The following is a 25616-nucleotide window of genomic DNA, read 5'->3' as shown; positions in this document are numbered from 1 at the left end:
CATCATACAAAACAGAACACATGTATTAACGAGAAAATACTAAAACATACAAAAAATATCAAGTAATAAAAAAATAAACAATCAAACAATGGAATCTGCACTACGTGGCGGTGAGGTAGAACGCCCATTGACGTCACCCAAGCGGGAAGCGCTGTAGTGGATAACGGTATCCACTAGTTACCACAGTCACAAAGTCAAACATTTCTATATCGTAAAAATTCATGAAAACAAAAATTAGATTTTTGGTGTTAATTTAAAGTTAGGGTTAGGCATAATGTTAGTAGTGTGGTTAAGGTTAGGTTTAAAATCACATTTTAAGAAGATAATTTGTAGAAATGGGCGGGGTTTATTACTTTGTGGCTGTGGTGACTAGTGACGACAGTGAATAACTAATAGCTAGCGAGCATCTACTGAAAAAATACACAATCGTGAATACTTAACTAATGTCGGTACCAAAGTAAAACAAGCGATCAAATAACGTCAGCTTGCCGCACCTTGATAATCGATGTGCGAGCCACATCACATGTCAACTGGTTGAATCGTTGCATGCACTGACAGCTGTCAGGGAAATGGAACATATCCGAACGCCTAAGGTAAGAAAGCTAGCTAGCGCCATTCACGTTACTGTTTTTTTGTTTAACCTCAGCAAAACATTTCAAATGCATATGATGTAGCTAGTTAACTAACTTTAGCTAGCTATAATAACTTGCTTTGTAATTACAACAACGTCTGGAGCGTTGACAATGGTGCCATAAAAGCTAACGTTAGGCCTGACAGATACAGGGCCAGTTAATTAGTTAGTTAGCTAGCTAACTTGTTAATATGCCCAGTCTTGTTTTGGTTCCAAGAGAAGCGGATGCTGCACGGCTGTATGAATGGCCATTACAATGGTTGTTTAGAATGGGCAAGTTGGCTCGCGCTTTGGGTGGTGATTTTAGAACTTGATAGAGAGAGAGTTTTAGGGAAGCCACTGTAGACGTTGCTAGTATTATAAAACAACCGAGTAAGCTACACCATGAAGACGATCTTTTTTTTCTGTTGTTTTGACAACAGACTGTTTTATGTGTTGTGTGCCAGTGACCTGTTTTTCTCGCTAGCCGCCTCCTGCAGCTGCATGTCCTCCTTGGCACAAACACGATATTAGATTTATTGTACCAGTTGGATGTTTCCAGATAATGCACTTAGTGTGACAGATCATGGGGCCACCACTACGCCAAATGAGCAAAGTGGGTTATTTTTTTGTATTTATGCTATAGTCAGAATAATGAGCTAGTTATACAATGATTTGCTATAGTGAGTGACAGACGTCATCACAGCCGCTGTTTTCACAAAACGGTCTCAAAGCTTTCTTGTTGGTGGCACTGCAGTGAAGAGCCACCTCAAAGTCCTTTTGTAAAAAAAAATATTAGTGAAGTGCCACCTGAAGGAGTGTGTCTGTTGAACTGGCACTTGTCGTGTGTGTTTGTTTTGTTCAGGTGAAAGATGATGGGTGTGGTCTCCTGCAAGGGTGTTACCCATCTGCAGTATTTTAGGCTCTGCCCCCCTGGACCCTGTTTGAACTCTTAATTAAAACATACAGACCGTCAACTCCTGAGATTTGCTGTGGCCTTGGGTAATGGGTGCACTAATCAGGATCATGCTGATATCCGAATCAAGGAAATAGGCCTTGGGACTGTGGAACTGCAATGCAGTTGGTGAACAGGACAGTCATCAGCTTGACTTCAGGCCCGTCATCAACCTTTTCTTTCCTCCTCTGTGTGTGTGTCAGTCTACACAAACACACACACTCTCTTCTGTTTGCTACCAGGCCTAGACTGAGCTGACTGATCGCCATCCTGTGGCGTTGCCTAGCACCACACTGGTTGCTGGGAAACAGAGAGAGACTCAAAGAGAGGGAGAGAGAATAGGCTAGCCGATTTGTTAATCACAGATTAGAATAGTGCGGATGAAGTATATTCAGTCAAGTGTTCTAAATGTCATTAAAGTGATACAACCTACAGGGTGTGAAGACAAAGGTGAGAGTTAAATTAAGTAGTTCTTCATCTTGTAACCACTGTCAACAGGAGTCAGTGAACCAGGAATGTGTATTTTTAAAAAAAGCATCCAGTCAGGAAATGATCAACTCTGGTTCGACAGACTCTGTCAATGTTCTACTGACATTCATGCTGTGGGAGTATTAGTGAGGACATGGTAATAGGGCCGAAGGGTTTCACTACAAGTGTTTTTGTACTTGGTTTTGAGTGGACAAGGGAAAGAGAGAGTCCAAATCTCTTTACATAATGTTGCAAGGAGACAGGTTTGACAGGTGTCCTGGAAATCATAATTGTACCTGTGCAGGTGGAGCAGGTGCGTCTGTTGGAACGCTTCAGTAACAAGTCCACCAGCGGGACGCTGCACCTGACAGCCACACATCTCATCTTCGTGGAGAGCAATAACGCTGCCACCACCGCTGCACAGGAGATCTGGGTAAGAAGTACCTCTATTATAATACGGAATACAGAACACACCTCATCTCACACAGCGCTCTAAATTCAGAATGTAGGACTTGCTTCAGCTAATGCCTGACACACCCCATTACAGATTAGTGTTCATTAATATCATAGGTGTGTGTGTGGGTGGTGTGAGGAAGTAGGGCAGTATGAGGTGTGTGTAGTCTGTCTAGCGGTGATAGTTACTGTTGAGACACCGTGGGAACTGGGTTCGGCCTTCCTCAAGTGACAACTGTTGCTACAGTAACCTGCTGGCCCAGCCTATTCTCAACATTGCCTTGGTAACCTGTTGGCAGTGCCAGGTGGAAAGGGAGGGGTGAGAGAGTAGGAATGAGGGAAGACAGTCAGCTCTTATTAGGCCTACTTGACTTGATAAATCAAACTTAATTTGTCACATGCGCCCAATACAACGTGTAGACCTTACCGTGGAATGCTTACTTACCTTAACCAACCATGCAGTTCAAGAAAGAGTTAAGAAAATGTTTACCAAATAAACTGAAGTAAAAAGTAACACAATAAAATAACAATAACGAGGCTATACAGGGGGTACCAAGTCAATCTGCGGGGTACAGGTTAGTCGAGGTAATTTGTACATGTCTGTATGGGTGAAGTGACTATGCATAGATAATAAACAGCGGGTAGCAGCAGTGCAAAAAAAAAACTGTCTATGACTTGGGTGACTGGAGTCTTTGACTATTTTGGGGGCTTTCCTCTGACACGCCTAGTTTATAGGTCCTGGATGGCAGGAAGCTTGGCCCCAGTGACGTACTGGGCCGTAGGCACTACCCTCGGGTAGGTTAGTTAGTGCTGGCTGGGTTGGAGTCTGGAACAGAAATCTGTAAACCGTGTAGCTCCAGGGTCACGGTTGGAGTCGGCAAAATGTGCCTCCAGGGCATAAATATTCAAGAGATGCTAAGACTTTGTCTTAGGCTTGGGCGGTGTCCAGATTATCATAACTTCATACCGGGCTATTCGGTAGTACCAGTACTGAATACAAGGGGCGCTATTGTAATCCGAAGGTTAGCAATGCTAATAAGTACATGTAAAATCCCATAAACAGTGCTAACTAAATATTAACGACCGCATTGGGAACATTGTATACAGTCTCTGACCTAAAGTATTTGCAGGACAAACATCCCAGCTCATAAAGTTATACAAGTAACTCCAAAATGCTACTCAGTTTGCTGCACGCGCAAAACAAGCCTCTTGATCCAGAGGGGATTCTTCTATTACCAGGCTAACCACTTACAGTGGATGTTCCACTAAAAGTTTGGCGATTATGCTGCGGGATTTAGAGGTAATTTGTGGTTTAGTACGGTACCCTGCATCACCACTTCACTGCTCCAGACCAGCGCAAGGGGGGGTTGGAGTGCTGATTATGCTTTTGGGTCCTACGGTGTCTTTAACTGACAATGAATGGGCGACATAAACCTAAATAGAAACTGATAATTGTGCACAACTTCAGTATTACTTACTAATACTGTTTATTTTGTTAGGATTATTTTGCTCTTACTGTAGCCCACGCCCGACCGGTCACGTTGTACAGCGCTTAAGTGGCGCAACGGTCTAAGACTCTGCATAGCAGTGCAAGCTGTGTTGCTACAGATGCTGGTTCAATACCCGTGCCCACCTCGACTGGGAGACCCATGAGATGACTGTAGGTATTTGGTTTCTCTCCCTCTAAAAACCGAAATAAATCATTCAAAATAATAAACTGGCTTTATTTACAAATTAATAACAATGTCTCACCCTATTTTCAAGAATGGCCTTTATCTCGCACATTTTACACAAGGTTCAAGGCACGAGGGCAAGGGTGGGCCGCAGAGCCGCACACAGAAGACGACCTAGCCCATGAGAAAGGGGTGGTGGACCCCCGCCCCACTGGGTAGCACAGAGCAACACTTTTAGGAGGATTGCACTAATAATGGCCCTAACTAGGGAATCGTTCCCGCTGTTCTTAGTGCCAGTCTGCACGTTCAAACTAAAATAATGTAACTAATAATGGCATCTTTATGCTTTCATTTATAAAATAATGATAAAAATATCCTCTATATTTAAAATGTAATTATTGGCGGAGAGTCACATCATATTTTTTGCTATACTGCAGGCCTACCGTAGGCGACATGAATCTCACTAGTGTTGAGTAATTTGCTGTTAAAAGTGGTGGTCTTATTTATTTAAAGAGTACATTGAAGTTCCATCCTAACGGAAACAGAGGGTTTTTTGTTTTTCTTGGATTAGAAACACCATATTATTAATCAAATTAATTAGGGTTTCTCTTCATTTGACTATTTTCTACATTGTAGAAAAGTAGTGAATATATATCACAACTATGAAATAACCCCTATGGAATCCGTTAAGAACAAATTATTTACTAGGACAGCCTACTCCTTCCTCTCTGTCAAATTGAACCCCGGTCTCCCGCGTGCCTGCATGACACAGGGATTCTTTAGCTAAATAGCCCAGAACTGTAGGCTACTCCTGGCTGTCACGTTGTACAGCGCCTTATTTTCCATGCTATCCTAACGAAAACCCAGAGGGTTTTTCATTTTTCTTAGCATAGAAACACCATTTCTTTATCAGCCCCTTACACTATGTTTTTACAAAAAAAGGTTTTAAATTCTGTAGTACAGCCGCTATTGAAGGCTATCAAATGCATCTCAAAGATGCCCTTTGGTGGTCAAAGTAGCACTAACTAGCATTAATGGTACCAGTGGTTCACACTTAAATAACGTGCCATAGAATTCTGCGTCACCGTGCAAGCTGTGCTGCAGTACCCTGCAACTTTTAAAGGAGGTACCGCTGTAACTAGATGGCTCACAAGCTACTAAATGAACAAACCAAATGAACAACTACAGAGCATTTAGCACATCTTTAGACAGTTAACTTAATAGTTATGAGTTTTTATAAGACATTTTTAGTTTAAATTCCATACTGTAGCTAGGTCCTCTAGATCACCTGGCTGCACAACAGTGGGTGACTCACAAGGCCATGGTCTCTCATCATTGTGTGCTTGTAAACAAACACCATGTGACTGGCGAATAGCGTCAAGCTTCATAATGAAAAAATGATATGACTGGTGAAATGAAGAACGCAATCTTCTTTATCTCCTAACGTATATCACAATTTGACTGCAGGTATTTACTTAAATGTAGCTACAAACGTTCACATTTATAAAAATAAAAAAACGTCTCATAGTTAAAGGTATTGAAAATCCATTTCTATTTTCAAATAACCTGGTATACGGTATATCGCCCAAACTTACTGTCTGACTCATTGCTACTTCTCTCTCACACACACACACACACACACACACACACTTAGTGTTGGAATGTTCTGCTAGTCATTAACTATGCTGATGAATGCGCATTTTAATAATGTCCCAGGGTTGGAGTCACTATAGGGTTGTTGGTTATCTAATATGATTATGGTGATGGGCTGATTTAAATATGCTTATTTGGTGCATTGTCCTTTCATGCTCTCTGTTTTGATGGTCATGAAAAGGCTTTAATGAATTGGTAACCTCATTCACACACTCCTGGCAGATTAGAAAAAGGTGATGAGGTATTATGATTGCAATGAGCGCGTGTGTGAGTGCACATTATCTCCCTGTGTCCTTTATGTGTGTTTAAATGTTTGATAAAGTGAAAGAAAACACTCTCTACCTCTAGATTTAAGATTACTTTATTTGTCTGTTTTACAAAAGGTTAAGCCGAAATTTGAGTTCCGCTTTTATCCCAACCCCTCTAAAAGACACACTTACATAGGTTGGAGCAGGGGACTGCTACACTGGGTGCCCATGAACCAGTTGTTGTGGGAGTTTAAATGCCTTGCTTAAGGGCACAATGGCAGGCAATCACATCTAGGATTGGATACCAGCGACCCTCCGGTTGCCAGCTCACTTCCCAACATATTTTTCCAGTCAGACCCGGGATTCGAACTGGAAACCTCCGGTGGCTGGCTTTTAACTGCTAAGTTACCTGCTGCCCCTACAGTATGTCCTGTGGTGTCATATTAAGGAAAGGTGTCATGACTGTTTTGTGTTCCCCTCCAGATCCTGCACCACCACATAGCGTCAGTGGAGAAGCTGTCGTTGACCACCAGCGGTTGTCCTCTGGTCATCCAGTGTCGTAACTTCAGAGTGGTCCACTTTGTGGTCCAGAGAGAGAGAGACTGTCACGACATCTACAGCTCACTGCTCAGATTGCTACGACCAGGTACCTACTGTACCTGAGCGTGTGTGTGTGTGTTTCAGTTAGGGCTGTGACGGTGATGGTTATTGGTCAGCTAAATGACCGTGGTCACCGTTTTAAAATCGTTAGAATAGCATTTTTATTTTAATTTTAAATGTAAGACGCACATTTCTTCCTCTCCTCTGCTCCTGACTGCATGTGCTGCTGCTGCAGGGAGGAGGGTGTTGCCGAGGCAACCAAAGATTTGTTTGCCACAACACCTTGCTTGTTTCAGCAAGGAGCAACAGTTTCATCACGTTGTAAAGAGTCCATGTTACCGCGGAAATGGACTCAACCGCAAGAATGACCTGCCGTCCTGTCTTCAGTCAGCAGTTCATTCCACCCCCCAAAAAACAAAAACTAAACGGTTATGACTGTTTATTTTAATGAGTCTTCATTCATAATCGTTGGTTAGATGATTATAAGGTAATTGTGCCCGCCTACTTTGAGTGTGCAGGACGGTTGAGTTGAGTGAAGTTTCTAAAGAATGTTGACATTTGCTCTCTCCCTCTTCTCCATCTCTGTCTCCCTCCCTAGTATCCTATGATGAGCTCTATGCGTTCTCCTACAACCCCAAGCAAAACGAGCAGCAGAGAGAGGAAGGCTGGCAGCTCATCGATCTGGGGGCGGAGTTTGAGAGGATGGGCGTACCCTGTGACCGATGGCAGCTCACTGACGTCAACAGGGACTACAAGGTGGGCAGAGCGTTCCAATAGGATTCAGGATGTAATGGAATAAGATTGGTTCAATGTTTGACAACAAATCCCATGTTTCCTGTTGTAGATATGTGAGACGTATCCCAGGGACCTGTATGTGCCCATTACAGCCAGTAAGCCCATCATCGTCGGCAGCTCCAAGTTCAGGAGCAAAGGGCGCTTTCCTGTCCTCACATACTTCTACCAGGAGAAGAAGGTGACACCTTACCCCACCCTACCCACCTTCACCCTTACCGTAACTTATTCCAAAAATGTATTAATATTTTTTTATTTTTTTATTTTATATTTTTTATTTAAAAAAAAAATGTTTTCAATCTACACACAATACCCCATAATGACAAAGGAAACGGGGCGGCAGGGTAGCCTAGTGGTTAGAGCGTTGGACTAGTAACCGGAAGGTTGCAAGTTCAAACCCCCGAGATGACAAGGTACAAATCTGTCGTTCTGCCCCTGAACAGGCAGTTAACCCACTGTTCCTAGGCCGTCATTGAAAATAAGAATTTGTTCTTAACTGACTTGCCTAGTTAAATAAAGGTGTAACAAAAAAAATAACAGGTTTGTAGATTTTTTTAGCAAATGTATTAAAAAAAACAAAAAAAAACAATTTACATAAGTATTCAGACCTTATTCTGAGTACTTTGTTGAAGCATCTTTGGCGGCGATTACTTCCTCAAGTCTTCTTGGGTATGACGCTACAAGCTTGGCACACCTGTATTTGGGGAGTTTCTCCCATTCTCTGCAGATCCTCAAGTTCTTTCAGGTTGGATAGGGAGCATCACAGCACAGCTTTTTTCTGGTCTTTTCAGAGATGTTCAATTGGGTTCAAGTCCAGCCTCTGATTGTGTGCTTAGGGTCGTTGTCTTGTTGGAAGGTGAACCTTTACCCCAGTCTGAGGTCTTGAGCGCACTGGAGCAGGTTTTCATCAAGGATCTCTCTGTACTTTGCTCCGTTCATCTTTCCCTCGATCCTGACTAGTTTCCCAGTCCCTGCTGCTGAAAAACATCCCCACAGCATGATGCTGCCACCACCATGCTTCATCGTAGGGATGGTGCCAGGTTTTCTCCAGAAGTGACCCTTGGCATGCAGGCCAAAGAGTTCAATCTTGGTTTCATCAGACCAGAGAATCTTGTTTTTCATGGTCAGAGTCCTTCAATGCCTTTTGGCAACTCCAACCGGGCTGTCATGTGCTTTTTTTTCTGAGGAGTGGCTTCCGACTGGCCGCTCTACCATAAAGGCCTGATTGGTGGAGTGCTGCAGAGATGGTTGTCCTTCTGGAAGGTTCTCCCATCTCCACAGAGGATCTCTGGAGCTCTGTCAAAGTGACCATCGGATTCTTGGTCACCTCCCTGACCAAGGCCCCTCTCCCCCGATTGCTCCGTTTGGCGGCCAGCTCTAGGAAGTGTCATGGTGGTTCCAAACTTCTTCCATTTAAGAATGATTGGAGGGGCCTCCAATCCTTCTTGGTCTAAGGCACTGTATCACAGTGCTAGCTGTGCCACCAGAGGTTCTGGGTTCGAGCCCAGGCCCTGTCGCAGCCGGCCCATGGGGCGGCGCACAATTGGCCCAGCGTCGTCCGGCAGGGACATCCTTGTGTCATTCCTGACATTTAATCCTAGTAAAAATTCCCTGTCTAAGGTCAGGGACCAGAATAATAGTAGAGTAATTTTATTTCAGCTTTTATTTCTTTCATCACATTCCCAGTGGGTCAGAAGTTTACATACACTCAATTAGTATTTTGTAGCATTGCCTTTTTTAAATTGTTTAACTTGGGTCAAATGTTTCGGGTAGCCTTGCACAAGCTTCCCACAAAAAGTTGGGTGAATTTTGGCCCATTCCTGCTGACAGAGGTGGTGTAACTGAGTCAGGTTTGTAGGCCTCCTTGCTCACACATGCTTTTTCTGTTCTGCTCACAAATGTTCTATAGGATGAGGTTTTGTGATGGTCCCTCCAATACCTTGACTTTGTTGTCCACAACTTTGGAAGTTTGCTTGCGGTCATTGTCCATTTGGAAGACCCATTTGTGACCAAACTTCCTAATACTGATGTCTTGATGTTGCTTCAATATATCCACATAATTTCCCTGCTTCATGATGCCATCTATTTGGTGAAGTGCACCAGTCCCTCCTGCAGCAAAGCACCCCCACAACATGATGCTGCCACCCCCGTGCTGCACGGTTGGGATGGTGTTCTTCGGCTTGCAAGCCTCCCCTTTTTCCTCCAAACATAACTATGGATATAATGGCCAAACAATTATATTTTTGATTCATCAGACCAGAGGACATTTCTCCAAAAAGTATGATCTTTGTCCCCATGTGCAGTTGCAAACTGTAGTCTGGCTTTTTTATGGCGGTTTTGGAGCAGTGGCTTCTTCCTTGCTGAGCGGACTTTCAGGTTATGTTGATATAGGACTCGTTTTACTGTGGATATAGATTATTCTGTACCCGTTTCCTCCAGCATCTTCACAAGGTCCTTTGCTGCTGTTCTGGGATTGATTTGCACTTTTCGCACCACTGTACGTTCATCTCTAGGGGACAGAACGCGTCTCCTTTCTGAGCGGTATGATGGCTGCGTGGTCCCATGGTGTTTATATTTGCGTACTATTGTTTGTACAGATGAACGTGGTACCTTCAGGCATTTGGAAATTGCTCCCAAGGATGAACCAGACTTGTGGAAGTCTACAAAAAAAAAATTCTGAGGTCTTGGCTGATTTTCTTTTGATTATCCCATGATGTCAAGCAAAGAGGCACTGAGTTTGTAGGTAGGCCAAATTATGTCAATTAGCCTATCAGAAGCTTTTAAAGCCATGACCTCATTTTCTGGAATTTTCCAAGCTCTTTAAAGGCACAGTCAGCGTTTGTAAACTTCTGACCCACTGGAATTGTGATACAGTAAAAAAATCTGTCTGTAAACAATTGTTGGAAAAATTACTTGTCATGCACAAAATAGTTGTCCTAACTGACTTGCTAAAACTATAGTTTGTTAACAAGAAATTTGTGGAGTGGTTGAAAAACAAGTTTTAATGTCTCCAACCTAAGTGTATGTAAACTTCCGACTTCAACTGTATATAGACAGGTGTGTGCCTTTCCAAATCATGTCCAATTTAATCTAGCACAGGTGGACACCAATGAAGTTGTAGAAACATCAAGGATGATCAATGGAAACAGGATGCACCTGAGCTCAATTGAGTCTCATAGCAAAGGGTCTGAATAGTTATGTATATAAGGTTTTGAGTGGCACAGTGGCCACTAGAGATTCTGGGTTCAAGTCTAGGCTCTGTCGCAGCGACCGGGAGAGAACCATGGGGTGGCGCACAATTGGCTCAGCGTCATCCGGGTTAGGGGTGGGTTTGACCGGCAGGGATGTTCGTGTCCCATCGCACACTAGTGACTCCTATGGCGGGCCAGGCACATTGCTCTTGACCTTCGCCTCTCCTGAGTCCGTAAGGGAGTTGCAGTGATGAGACGATTGTAACTATCAATTGGATACCACGAAATTGGAGAGAAAAAGGGGCAATTTAAAAAAAAAAAAAAAAATAATAAGTTATTTCAGCTTTTATTTGTAGTACATTTTCAAACATTTCTAAAAACCTGTTTTTGCTTTGTCATTATGGGATATTGTGTGTAGTATTATTATTATTATTTTTTTACAAAAATAAATAACATTTTAGAATAAGGCTGTAACGTAAAAAAATGTGGAATAAGTCAAGGGGTCTGAATACTTTCTGAATGCACTGTATACCCTACCCATCTTCACCCTAACCATAACGCGTATCTGCTTTTATCTGGCCCCCCCAAGTTCTTTCTTTTTATTGTTGAGAATTTTAATCAGTCCCAAGTGATTTTAATTTAAGTCATTTGTTCCCAAGTATTCCCACACATAATGGAGAGAAATTATTGTATACAAATGTAAGGTTTGAAATGATTATGTGCTAGTCAAATATTATCTGTTTGGGCTTCTTTCGGTCAATTTACAGTTACAAATTATTTTATAATTATGTTCAGGCACCCCGACCATCTGCTCAAGGAAAAATCTGTACACAGTGAATCTAGTTGATGATCCCTACCCTAACATTTTACCACTGATCACAACACCAGTCATAATCTAAACCTAATCTGTACCGTTACTTTTACCATTTCACCCCAACACAATATTCCCAACCTAACAAGTCTCTGTAAATCGTCCGGTTAGGTGTGTGGGGCCTAACCCCTGTTTTCTGTGCTCGTCCCTGTCCCCTGCAGGCAGCAGTGTGTCGGTGCAGCCAGCCTCTCTCTGGGTTCAGCGCACGATGCCTGGAGGACGAGAGCATGTTGCAGGCCATCAGCAAAGCCAATCACAACAGCCGATTTGTCTACGTCATGGATACCAGGCCCAAGGTACCTAATCGCAACGCTGTTAGCAAGCTCTTCCCAAAGAATGTGGACATTCTCAGTCCATTCCTTCATTCTTTTGTTTATTGCCCTCCCTCTCTGCAGTTGAATGCCATGGCCAACAGAGCAGCAGGTAAAGGCTATGAGAATGAAGATAACTACTCCAACATCCGCTTCCAGTTTGTGGGGATCGAGAACATCCACGTGATGAGGACCAGCCTACAGAAACTCCTGGAAGGTCAGACGGGCACACTCACTCACACCACACATGCACTACACCCACATGCGCTATTTACTTCACCCCTTCCATCTCTCTCTGCCTGTCTCAGTGGTGGGAAGTCGTTTTCTGTCGGTAAATGACTACCTGCTGGGCTTGGAGAGCTGTGGTTGGCTACGGCACGTCAAAGCTGTGGTAGATGCAGCCATCTTCCTCACCAAGGTAAGGCCATGTCCCTTCTCCAATCACTTTCTGCTTTCCACTTCAGTTTAGTCACACTGTGATTGCAGACAGTTAGGGGTATAAACGTTAATTTGGGATCCTTAACGTTTTAAGAAAAATCCCAAACCGAAAAACAATGTAGCAGTGCAGTTATCACAAAACATGATTTTCCGTGTTATATCCTAACTAGACGATATGCTATATAGGTCTGGGGAAAGTTGTTTCATTTAAATAAAACCAATAAAACCAACCAGCGGAAGAGGTGAACTTGAGGCTACTTTGGTGAATTTGCGAGGAATGCAAAACAGATTACCAAGACACATGCGCACCTCTCTCCCTCACGCTGGCTCGCCTGGGGGCGTATTCATTCTGCCGATTCTGTTGCAAAATGATTCTTAAACAGAAGAAAACGGGGAGGGACCTACCTGCATTTGTCTGTAGAAACTCTAGTTTTAGTTGAAAAACGCTTCTCAACTGTTAGAGCAGTGTTATGATCATGATGCCAGTGTGTGTTCAGTCTTCCGTCTGCTGCGTGTAGAATATCCTAGCCTATTCATTGATAATAGGCCCTGCTTTACTGAAGTTGCGAGACATTGCAAGGAAATAAATTGTGAGATACAGCATCCCGTTGCGATATACAGCTTTTGACTGCCTATAGATGGGCCTAGTGCACGGTTCTGACTGTCTGCCTGGTGGCCGACCTGACTATGCTGTGCCCCTCCCCTCGCTATCCGTCCCTCGCTAGCTCGCTATGAAAGATGCAAGTGTTTGTGTTCGTGGAAGTACGGGAACTACTGTCTCCTCTGTTCCAAAAATACTGAATCTTTAGGAGTTGATTCTGATCGGAATCTAATCTTGGCATTCAGAAATGGGAGTCAACACCGGGAGTCGACGTGCAAGGAGCTGAGGAATCAATTATTTTGTAGTCGACTCTCCACCATTTTTCTAATTTGTCACATGAAGCAGGTAGCCTAGCACTTAGCATTGGGCCAGTAACCGAAAGGTCACTGGTTCTAATACCCTAATCCTGACCATGTAAAACAACACATTTTACTGCACCTTTCCGGTGTGTGTGACAATTAAAACATTGTATTTAAAAATATATAATTTATTTACAAGTTATGATAATGGCAATGGTAGTGATTTAACTTCAGTCCCCCTCCCCCATAGGCAGTGACCGTAGAAGGAGCCAGTGTGTTGGTCCACTGTTCAGACGGCTGGGATCGGACAGCCCAGGTCTGCTCTCTGGGAGCTCTGCTCATGGACCCCTACTACCGCACCATCAAAGGCTTCATGGTGTGTGTGTGTGTGTGTGTGTGTGTGTGTGTGTGTGTGTGTGTGTGTGTGTGTGTGTGTGTGTGTGTGTGTGTGTGTGTGTGTGTGTGTGTGTGTGTGTGTGTGTGTGTGTGCGTGTAGAGGAAAGAAACATGTCATAAGAAACTCTGCTCTCTCTGTTTCAGGTCCTCATAGAGAAAGACTGGATCTCATTTGGACACAAGTTTGCAGACAGGTGTGACCAGTTGGATGGAGACCCCAAGGAGGTGTCCCCCGTCTTCACACAGTTCCTGGAGTGTGTGTGGCAGCTCACCGAGCAGTTTCCCCAGGTGTGTGTGTGTGCAGGCATCTGGTGTTTCCAGTATACTCACCACATAGCAGCCATCACAGTGGAAGAGTGAGGAATGATTGTGGTGATGATGATGATACCTACTCTTCCTCAGGCGTTTGAGTTCAGTGAGTGGCTGCTGCTGCAGATCCATGAACATGTTCACTCCTGTCAGTACGGAAACTTCCTGGCTAACAACCAGAGACGGAGAGAAGAGCTGCAGTGAGTAAACCACAAACATGCACGCTTTCCATCTCTCTCCCACTCACTCACTCAATCTTCTCTCTCTCTCCTGCCAGACTTGGAGACAGGACTCACTCTCTGTGGGCGTTTCTGTTAAGAGAGCAGCAGAACTACCTAAACCCTGCCTACTGCCCCACCTACGCAGACACACACCCCGTCCTAGAACCCTCCACCCTGCCCTGCCACTTCAAGTAAGAACTAGTCCTTTACCTCCTCTCTCTCTCTCTTCCCTCATCCACTCTACTCTAAGAATATCCTTTCTCTATCCTTTCCTCATCTTCCTAATCTCTGTTTCACTCCACACTACTTTGTCCCACCTGGACAAAAGGAACACTTATGTGAGGATGCTGTTAATTGACGACAGTTCACCGGTCAACACCCTAGTGCCCTCCAAGCTCATCACTAAGCTAAGGACCCTGGTATTAAACACCTTCTGCAACAACATATCCGCCACGCTGACCCTTAACAAGGGGGCCCCTCAGGGGTATGTGCTTAGTCCCCTCCTGTTCACCCATGACTGTGTGGCCGAGCACGACTCCAACACCATCATTAAGTTTGCAGATGGTGGTAGGCCTGATCACCGACGACGATAAGACAGCCTACAGGGAGGAGGTCAGAGACCTGGCAGTGTGGTGCCAGAACAACAACCTGATCGAGGACTATAGGAAATGGAGGGCCGAGTACGCCCCCATCCACATAGACGGGGCTGTTGTGGGACAGGTCTAGAGCTTCAAGTTCCTCTGTGTCCACATCACTAATTATCATGGTCCACACATCAACACAGTCGTGAAGAGGGCACGACAACGTCCCTTTCCCCTCAGGAGGTTGAAAAGATTTGGCATGGGCCCTCGGATCCTCAAAGTTCTACAGCTGCACCATTGAGAGCATCTTGACTGGCTGCATCACCACTTGGTATTGTAACTGCTTGGCATCCGACCGCAAGATGCTACAGAGGGTAGTGCGTACGGCCCAGTACATCACTAGGGCTGAGCTCCCTGCCATCCAGGACCTCTATACAGGGCGGTGTCAAAAAAAAATTCTTCAGTCATAAACTGTACAGTACCCTGTGTATATAGCCCCCCCCCCCCCCCAAATATTTTCATTAAAATATTTGTTTTGATCTGCATTGCTGGGAAGGGTCCGTAATTAAGCATTAGTTTACACCTGTTGTTTACGAAGAAAATACAATTACATTTTGATCTCTGTCTCTGTCTGTCTCTGTCTCTGTCTCTCAGGTTCTGGAGGAATATGTACCACCAGTTTGATCGCTCCATGCACCCCCGTCAGTCTGTCCTGAAGAACGTTCTCACCCTGAAAGAGAGCAACTGCCAACTGGAGGACACAATAAAAGACCTGGAGGCTGTGAGTACTTGTATCTCACTGGGGTCTGGGTTGATGGGTTGTGTTGAGGGCAACTATCCTGTTTTATGATTTTTTTTTCATGGTGCAGTGTTAACGCATTGTTTGTTTATTGGAGAAGGGGGTGTATAGATGGGGGGGGGGAAATGAGCGGAGGCAGGTTGTTGTAGTAACGGAAACTCTGGTGGTGGAGGTGAGTACAGGGTCTGTGGGGAACGCTAAGCATGCTGAGGAGGTGAGTACAGGGTCTGTGGGGAACGATAAGCATGCTGAGGAGGTGAGTACAGGGTCTGTGGGGAACGCTAAGCATGCTGAGGAGGTGAGTACAGGGTCTGTGGGGAACGCTAAGCATGCTGAGGAGGTGAGTACAGGGTCTGTGGGGAATGATAAGCATGCTGAGGAGGTAAGTACAGGGTCTGTGGGGAACGCTAAGCATGCTGAGGAGGTGAGTACAGGGTCTGTGGGGAACGCTAAGCATGCTGAGGAGGTGAGTACCGGGGCATGTGGGGAACGCTAAGCATGCTGAGGAGGTGAGTACAGGGTCTGTGGGGAACGATAAGCATGCTGAGGAGGTGAGTACCGGGGCATGTGGGGAACGCTAAGCATGCTGAGGAGGTGAGTACAGGGTCTGTGGGGAACGATAAGCATGCTGAGGAGGTGAGTACAGGGTCTGTGGGGAACGGTGAGTACAGGGTCTGTGGGCCCTATACATACAGCGAGGGAACTAAGGGGAAAAATAAGGTTCTGCTGGAGTGTTATATTCCTTCTTCTGAAAGGTTTGTAAGGTCAGCACAACACCTGATGAAGAATTAGGGGTTTAGTGTCCTCTCACCCAGGAAGCAGTATAGGCTAAGAAAGTGGGTCACATTGGTGCGTAAGGGCATTTCTATAGACTCTGTGTAAATTGATATTTATTTTATGGCACGGTGGCTTCATGGGCTACTCTACTGGTTTCTAATTGTGGTGTTTTCTCTCCCACCTGGAGATTTTATGGTTAGGCTGCCTTAACATGAAAGCAGCAAAGACTGTGGGGAGAGGGGTTCTTATTATATACACTGCTCCAAAAAATAAAGGGAACACTTAAACAACACAATGTAACTCCAAGTCAATCACACTTCTGTGAAATCAAACTGTCCACTTAGGAAGCAACACTGATTGACAATAAATTTCACATGCTGTTGTGCAAATGGAATAGACAACAGGTTGAAATTATAGGCAATTAGCAAGACACCCCCAATAAAGGAGTGGTTTTGCAGGTGGTGACCACAGACCACTTCTCAGTTCCTATGCTTCCTGGCTGATGTTTTGGTCACTTTTGAATGCTGGCGGTGCTTTCACTCTAGTGGTAGCATGAGACGGAGTCTACAACCCACACAAGTGGCTCAGGTAGTGCAGCTCATCCAAATCAAATCAAATTGTATTTGTCACATACACATGGTTAGCAGATGTTAATGCGAGTGTAGCGAAATGCTTGTGCTTCTAGTTCCGACAATGCAGTAATAACCAACAAGTAATCTAGCTAACAATTCCAAAACTACTACCTTATAGACACAAGTGTAAGGGGATAAAGAATATGTACATAAAGATATATGAATGAGTGATGGTACAGAGCGGCATAGGCAAGATACAGTAGATGGTATTGAGTGCAGTATATACATATGAGATGAGTATGTAAACAAAGTGGCATAGTTAAAGTGGCTAGTGATACATGTATTACATAAAGATGCAGTAGATGATATAGAGTACAGTATATACGTATACATATGAGATGAATAATGTAGGGTATGTAAACATTATATTAGGTAGAATTGTTTAAAGTGGCTAGTGATCTATTTTACATCATTTCCCATCAATTCCCATTATTAAAGTGGCTGGAGTTGAGTCAGTGTGTTGGCAGCAGCCACTCAATGTTAGTGGTGGCTGTTTAACAGTCTGATGGCCTTGATAGAAGCTGTTTTTCAGTCTCTCGGTCCCAGCTTTGATGCACCTGTACTGACCTCGCCTTCTGGATGATAGCGGGGTGAACAGGCAGTGGCTCGGGTGGTTGTTGTCCTTGATGATCTTTATGGCCTTCCTGTGACATCGGGTGGTGTAGGTGTCCTGGAGGGCAGGTAGTTTGCCCCCGGTGATGCGTTGTGCAGACCATGCAGCATGGAACATCAATGCGAGCTGTGGCAAGAAGGTTTGCTGTGTCTGTCAGCGTAGTGTCCAGAGCATGGAGGCGCTACCAGGAGACAGGCCAGTACATCAGGAGACGTGGAGGAGGCCGTAGGAGGGCAACAACCCAACAGCAGGACCGCTACCTCCGCCTTTGTGCAAGGAGGAGCAGGAGGAGCACTGCCAGAGCCCTGCAAAATGACCTCCAGCAGGCCACAAATGTGCATGTGTCTGCTCAAACTGTCAGAAACAGACTCCATGAGGGTGGTATGAGGTACCGACGTCCACAGGCTTACAGCCCAACACCGTGCAGGACGTTTTGCATTTGCCAGAGAACACCAAGATTGGTAAATTCACCACTGGCGCCTGTGCTCTTCACAGATGAAAGCAGGTTCACACTGAGCACATGTGACCAACGTGACAGAGTCTGGAGACACCGTGGAGAACGTTCTGCTGCCTGCAACATCCTCCAGCATGACCGGTTTGGCGGTGGGTCAGTCATGGTGTGGGGTGGCATTTCTTTGGGGGGCCGCACAGTGCTCCTCCATGTGCTCGCCAGAGGTAGCCTGATTGCCATTAGGTACCAAGATGAGATCCTCAGACCCCTTGTGAGACCATATGCTGGTGCGGTTGGCCCTGGGTTCCTCCTAATGCAAGACAATGCTAGACCTCATGTGGCTGGAGTGTGTCAGCAGTTCCTGCAAGAGGAAGGCATTGATGCTATGGACTGGCCTGCCCGTTCCCCAGACCTGAATCCAATTGAGCACATCTGGGACATCATGCCTCGCTTCATCCACCGGACAATTGACTTCACTAAAGACAGGAATGTTGAGGAATTGCGTTCGGTCTCGGCAGCGGTGTTGAATGATGTTCTGAATAAGTTTGATTTAGTGGACACATGGAGAACTAAGTATCCCACCTCCAAAGCAGTAAAGGTGATTGGGGGAGGGTGAACGCAACTCGTTTGGATCGTATCTATGCATTCAAAAATCAGAGCAATACGCTAGTGAGAGCCTCCATTCTCCCAGTTGGGCTTTCAGACCATCATATTGCCATGGCTCACTTCTCTGTTTCACCAGGGCCCAGGCAGGTGTCCTATTGAAAATTCAAATTAAAGCTCTTACAAGATAACACTTTTTGCTCAAGCTTCCAAGGCTTTTGGGAGAGGTGGGGACACCGGAAAGGGGAGTTTGAGTCTCTGTCAGTGGTGGGATGTATGGAAAGCCCAGATTGGTTGTTTCTGTCAGCAGTATACAGCCTTTTCTTCTTCAGGGTACTTGGGGAGCTTGAGTCTAGCGGAGGTTGAGCTGGTGTGGCAGGATAGGGTGGGGGATGCAAGATCATCTATCAACTAAACTGGGACATGGGGCTCTTTATCCCATCAAAGAGAAAGGAGCACTTGTAAGAGCTGGATTTTCCATGTTGAGAGAGAGCTGTCAGCATCCATTTTCTTGTTTGGGTTGGAAAAACAGAGTGTGGAAACCAAGAAAACCCATTGTTTACTTTTGTCTGATGGGCGTATAACTTCTGTTGTGAGGGAGATGCGCGCGCGCACACACACACACACACACACACCCAACCCTCCCCACCGGCAGATTGCTTGTGGACATGCAACGCAAATACGTGGATTATTATCTGTCCCGGAGGGAGGACAAGGCCTGGTGGACCTGGAGAGCAGGGTGGCATCATTCTGACTCGAAGCAGTGCAGAGGCTACTGTACCACACTGATGTTAGCTGGAGGGAACCAGCATGTGCTCTGTTTATGAGTGGTTTAGGGCTGGGCCGCAAGCTCTTCTTCATGAGAAGAAGCCGGAGAGACTAAACGAAGCAGGGGTCTCTGATTTCTATGCTGCAGTACTGAGTGCCTGGCAGCTGCCGAGGCCCACACGAGGGGGGGCGTGGGAGAAGCCCATCTTCCACAACCCACTGATCCCTTTGAGGTCCGTTTGTTCAGCCACCCTGCAGTGATGTTTAATGGCAGCAGGAGACTAGCTGACCAACGACTGGTGGGGGGTTGGAAACCCCCCAGGAGTTGGCACAACAGGCGGGACTAACGTCTCTTAGGTTGCTGGAGAGAGTCATGGGAAGGTCCAGGAGGCTCTGCCTGAGCCAGTGAAGCGTGTGCTAGAGCAGCCTCTGGAGGAGTGGCCACCACTGCAAGTGACAGAAGAGACTGATATTACTGATATTTAGCACGCCGAGCATGTGGTAGTTTGTGGAAGTGGGGGGGGTAAGGCGCTGTACACCCTCCGTGTTAAGGTTAGGCACATCAGGAGCTTAGTGGGAGTGACGGGGCATCAGGGGGTTGTGGGGGGCTGAGAGCATGGCAGGGTATAGGTGGAGGGTGCTCTATAAGCTCCCAGTGCCAAACATGTCAGAGGACCTCATGGAGCCCTGGTCACCAGTAGCTATAGGGTTGACCTGGGAGTTGGGGAGGGGTATCTGTTTTGTGCAGTGACTGAGACTGATCATGTTTTTTTCTGTGTGCCAGGATAATGCTGTTATTGTCTCTAGACTCTGTGTGTGAGGTTGGGAGTGGTCTTCTCTGTGGGGATGTTTGTGATTGGGGCCAAGCTATTCAAGCAGAGAAAAGGGTAAAATGTGTTTTGCTGAACTGTTTGTTTGGCCAGGCCAAGTTGTCTGTATGGCTAACAAGAACGAACCCTGCCTTAGGTTTGAATTGTATAAAATGATTAACAGTGTGGCGTCATTTCAGGAGGTGTGGGGGCTCAGGGGGCTGTCGCTTTGTATACATCAATGATGTCGCTCTTGCTGCGGGTGATTCTTTGATCCACCTCTACGCAGACGACACCATCCTGTATACATCTGGCTCTTCTTTGGACACTGTTAACTAACCTCCAGATGAGCTTCAATGCCATAAAACTCTCCTTCTGTGGCCTCCAACTGCTCTTAAATGCAAGTAAAACTAAATGCATGCTCTTCAACTGATCGCTGCCCGCACCTGCCCGCCTGTTCAGCATCACTACTCCGGACGGTTCTGACTTAGAATATGTGGACAACTACAAATACCTGGGTGTCTGGTTAGACTGTAAACTCTCCTTCCAGACTCGCATTAAACATCTCCAATCCACAATTAAATCTAGAAAAGGCTTCCTATTTTGCAACAAGGCATCCTTCACTTATGCTGCCAAACATACCCTCGTAAAACTGACCATCCTACCCATCCTCAACTTCGGTGATGTCATCTATAAAATAGTCTCCAACGCTCTACTCAACAAATTGGATGTAGTCTATCACAGTGCCACCCGTTTTGTCACCAAAGCCCCATGTACTACCCACCACTGATCTGTACACTCGTTGGCTGGCCCTCGCTTCATACTCATTGCCAAACCCACTGGCTCCAGGTCATCTACAAGTCTACGCTAGGTAAAGCCCCACCTTATCTCAGCTCACTGACACGCACTCCAGCGGGTATGTCTCCCTGGTTACCCCCAAAGCCAATTCTTCCTTTGGCCGCCTCTCCTTCCAGTTCTCTGCTGCCAATGACTGGAACGAACTGCAAAAATCACTAAAGCTGGAGACCCTTACCTCCCTCACTAGCTTTAAGCACCAGCTGTCAGAGCAGCTCACAGATCACTGCACCTGTACATAGCTCATCTGTAATTAGCCCATCTAATCTACCTCATCCCCATACTGTATTTATTTGTTTATCTTGCTCTTTTGCACTCCAGTATCTCTACTTGCACATTCGTCTTCTGCACATTCTACCATTCCACTGTCTAATTGCAATATTGTAATTACTTCGCCACCATAGCCTATTTATTGCCTTACCTCTCTTATCCTACCTCATTGGCACATGCTGTATAAAGATGTTTCTACTGTATTTTTGATTGTATGTTTGTTTTACTCCATGTTTAACTCTGTGTTGTTGTATGTGTCGAACTGCTTTGCTTTATCTTGGCCAGGTCGCAGTTGTAAATGAGAACTTGTTCTCAACTAGCCTACCTGGTTAAATAAAGGGAACTTGTTCTCAACTAGCCTACCTGGTTAAATAAAGGGAACTTGTTCTCAACTAGCCTACCTGGTTAAATAAAGGGAACTTGTTCTCAACTAGCCTACCTGGTTAAATAAAGGGAACTTGTTCTCAACTAGCCTACCTGGTTAAATAAAGGGAACTTGTTCTCAACTAGCCTACCTGGTTAAATAAAGGGAACTTGTTCTCAACTAGCCTACCTGGTTAAATAAAGGGAACTTGTTCTCAACTAGCCTACCTGGTTAAATAAAGGGAACTTGTTCTCAACTAGCCTACCTGGTTAAATAAAGGGAACTTGTTCTCAACTAGCCTACCTGGTTAAATAAAGGGAACTTGTTCTCAACTAGCCTACCTGGTTAAATAAAGGGAACTTGTTCTCAACTAGCCTACCTGGTTAAATAAAGGGAACTTGTTCTCAACTAGCCTACCTGGTTAAATAAAGGGAACTTGTTCTCAACTTGCCTACCTGGTTAAATAAAGGGAACTTGTTCTCAACTAGCCTACCTGGTTAAATAAAGGGAACTTGTTCTCAACTAGCCTACCTGGTTAAATAAAGGGAACTTGTTCTCAACTAGCCTACCTGGTTAAATAAAGGGAACTTGTTCTCAACTAGCCTACCTGGTTAAATAAAGGGAACTTGTTCTCAACTAGCCTACCTGGTTAAATAAAGGGAACTTGTTCTCAACTTGCCTACCTGGTTAAATAAAGGGAACTTGTTCTCAACTAGCCTACCTGGTTAAATAAAGGGAACTTGTTCTCAACTAGCCTACCTGGTTAAATAAAGGGAACTTGTTCTCAACTAGCCTACCTGGTTAAATAAAGGGAACTTGTTCTCAACTAGCCTACCTGGTTAAATAAAGGGAACTTGTTCTCAACTAGCCTACCTGGTTAAATAAAGGGAACTTGTTCTCAACTAGCCTACCTGGTTAAATAAAGGGAACTTGTTCTCAACTAGCCTACCTGGTTAAATAAAGGGAACTTGTTCTCAACTTGCCTACCTGGTTAAATAAAGGGAACTTGTTCTCAACTAGCCTACCTGGTTAAATAAAGGGAACTTGTTCTCAACTAGCCTACCTGGTTAAATAAAGGGAACTTGTTCTCAACTAGCCTACCTGGTTAAATAAAGGGAACTTGTTCTCAACTAGCCTACCTGGTTAAATAAAGGGAACTTGTTCTCAACTAGCCTACCTGGTTAAATAAAGGGAACTTGTGTTCAACTAGCCTACCTGGTTAAATAAAGGGAATTTGTTCTCAACTAGCCTACCTGGTTAAATAAAGGGAACTTGTTCTCAACTAGCCTACCTGGTTAAATAAAGGGAACTTGTTCTCAACTAGCCTACCTGGTTAAATAAAGGGAACTTGTTCTCAACTAGCCTACCTGGTTAAATAAAGGGAACTTGTTCTCAACTAGACTACCTGGTTAAATAAAGGTGTTCTCAACTAGACTACCTGGTTAAATAAAGGTGTTCTCAACTAGACTACCTGGTTAAATAAAGGGAACTTGTTCTCAACTAGACTACCTGGTTAAATAAAGGTGTTCTCAACTTGCCTACCTGGTTAAATAAAGGGAACTTGTTCTCAACTAGCCTACCTGGTTAAATAAAGGGAACTTGTTCTCAACTAGCCTACCTGGTTAAATAAAGGTGTACGTTAATAAATAAAATATGGCTTGAGAGGAGGGGTTAGAGGTACGGTTTTAATGTGGTGCTGGTGTATTGAAACGACACACAATGTGACATCAATCAGCACATCAGAATTCTGAAAACAACAGGTGATTGTGTGGAGGTATTGGTGGTGCGCAATGTGTTTTTATGGGTGGGGGGGGTTCTCGTTACTAAATCTAACCCTATGTCTCCTTCTTTGTCCCTCCAGAGGCTACAGAAGCATGGCATCAGCCCCCCCACTCCGGACCCCCAGGCTTCCCTTAGAGACCAACGCATCCTCCCCACGCGCCCTCACTCCCTCATCCTGGAAGCCCCCCTCAGCCGGAAGGAGGCACAGCGACAGCAGGAGGAGGAGGAGGAGGTGGGAGAGGAGGTGACAGAGTGCTGCAGTGACACAGAGCGGACAGTAGAGGGCAGCAGCGGTACAGAGCGCAAGGAGAGCTACAGTGACCTGCAGGGGACATACGGGGCCAAGGCCGAGCCCGCTGTGGTCAGCCTGGAGTTTGGAGTGGCCCGCATGACCTGCTGAGGCGCGTGATACTGGAGAAATGGAGGAGGGGTGATTGGGCTGGAATGGAGAGAGGAGGAATGGAAAGAGTGAGAGATGGGGTCACTAAAGGACGAGTGTGAGTGCATGTGTGTGTGTGTGAGTGCGTGTGTGTGTGTTGGTGTGAGTGCGTGTGTGTGTGTGTTGTGTTTAGCCATATTCCTATGTTGGCGAATGAAGGTTGTATTATAAATCTTTATAGAAAGCGGCATTTACTGCACATAGAAAGGCTTGTTTTTAAGAATGTTGAAAAGCACTAAAGAGAATAAATGACTACATGAAGATCTGCGTGTTCTGTCTGCCTATGTTATTCAACTCAACACAACTGTATTTGTGAAAGCCAATGCTCTGTAGGACAGTTCCTGGCATCAGACTGTGTCTGCTCTGATCTCTTGATGTTCAAACCATCAGATTCTCCCCTTAATCCAACGTCTAGCCGATTTTAGTAATGAACATCCCATATTTCATGTTCTTAATATTGTGATCCTCCAGATGGGGTGACGGCCAGGTACAGATTTGAGTTCTAAAACGTCTCGATCCTCCGTCTAAGCCAGAACATCTTTGGATAACCCTGTTTTAACGTGGAATTGCACTGAAATCAGATCATTTATCCTTCAAACTGTTCCATCTTCCGAGATTGCATGATTCCACTGTAATCTGAATGATGGATGCTGAAAGCTGATTTTTACTTCCATGTCCAACATTCATCCGTGGACATGGCATTGAGATAATCCCATTGGCTCCCTTGGGTTGATTGGATAATCCAGTTGGTTACCTTTGTCTCGCTGGGTAAGGTCATAACCCCATTTTCAAGGTAATTGCCATAGTTACTCTGGGGTCATAGAACATTGGAGGGGTCAGCAGGAGAACAAGGTGGCTGTGTGTGAGAGACTGGAAGAGTTTGTCAATCCATTAGAGGAGACTAGAGCAGGGCTGTCAACTCATTCCATGGAGGGCCTAGTGTCTGCTGGTTTATCCTTTCAATGAACACCTGGACAACTAGGTGAGAAGGGAGTTCCTTACTAATTAGTGACCTTAATTCATCAACCAAGTACAAGGGAGGAAGGAAAACCCACAGACGCTTGGCCCTCCATGGAATGAGTTTGACATGACCAGGTTATCGCGATCTTTCAGACAGTTCCTCATGTTCCATTGGTGAGAACGTCAGGGTGACTATACCCTGATGAAGACCGCTTGTCTTTCAACATTGGTTAGGTTATTCAATTATTGCATCGGAGCTCCTAGAGTGTGCGGCTCTCCATTTATTTTTCAAGTGTTCTACTCCGCTAGGCAGCACCTTGTCTAAACAGGTGTTCTACTCCGCTAGGCAGCACCTCGTCTAAACAGGTGTTCTACTCCGCTAGGCAGCACCTCGTCTAAACAGGTGTTCTACTCCGCTAGGCAGCACCTCGTCTAAACAGGTGTTCTACTCCGCTAGGCAGCACCTCGCCTAAACAGGTGTTCTACTCCGCTAGCCAGCACCTCACCTAAACAGGTGTTCTACTCCGCTAGGCAGCACCTCGTCTAAACGGGTGTTCTACTCCGCTAGGCAGCACCTCGCCTAAACAGGTGTTCTACTCCGCTAGGCAGCACCTCGTCTAAACAGGTGTTCTACTCCGCTAGGCAGCACCTCGTCTAAACAGGTGTTCTACTCCGCTAGGCAGCACCTCGTCTAAACAGGTGTTCTACTCCGCTAGGCAGCAACTCGTCTAAACAGGTGTTCTACTCCGCTAGGCAGCACCTCGTCTAAACAGGTGTGCGTTTTTTTTCCCCGCCTCCACATTGGTGAGAACAGCCATAACTGG

General features: G+C 45.3%; 1 protein-coding gene across 2 annotated transcripts; it reads left to right on the top strand.

The window, feature by feature from the left end:
* The first annotated feature begins 351 nt into the window (after positions 1-351).
* Positions 352-24098, top strand: LOC139420321 (phosphatidylinositol-3,5-bisphosphate 3-phosphatase MTMR6-like). 2 transcript variants are annotated; one of them, XM_071170289.1, is made up of 14 exons: positions 352-593; positions 2338-2466; positions 6544-6706; positions 7259-7416; positions 7505-7633; positions 11676-11810; positions 11910-12042; positions 12134-12243; positions 13414-13539; positions 13704-13847; positions 13962-14068; positions 14146-14280; positions 15325-15451; positions 23473-24098. In XM_071170289.1, exons 1-14 carry the CDS (start codon positions 570-572, stop codon positions 23791-23793), a joined length of 1941 nt encoding a protein of 646 aa, XP_071026390.1. In that variant the 5' UTR covers positions 352-569; the 3' UTR covers positions 23794-24098. The 2 variants fall into 2 exon arrangements, with proteins under 2 accessions (XP_071026390.1, XP_071026389.1); XM_071170288.1 differs by having other exon boundaries at positions 378-593; positions 11676-12042; positions 23473-24093.
* Positions 24099-25616: the final 1518 nt, after the last annotated feature.

Source organism: Oncorhynchus clarkii, chromosome 11 (genome assembly GCF_045791955.1).
Source record: "Oncorhynchus clarkii lewisi isolate Uvic-CL-2024 chromosome 11, UVic_Ocla_1.0, whole genome shotgun sequence".
NCBI classification, from domain to species: domain Eukaryota; kingdom Metazoa; phylum Chordata; class Actinopteri; order Salmoniformes; family Salmonidae; genus Oncorhynchus; species Oncorhynchus clarkii.
Note: the sequence above shows the minus strand (reverse complement) of the source record. Positions and strands in the feature narration are given on the sequence as shown.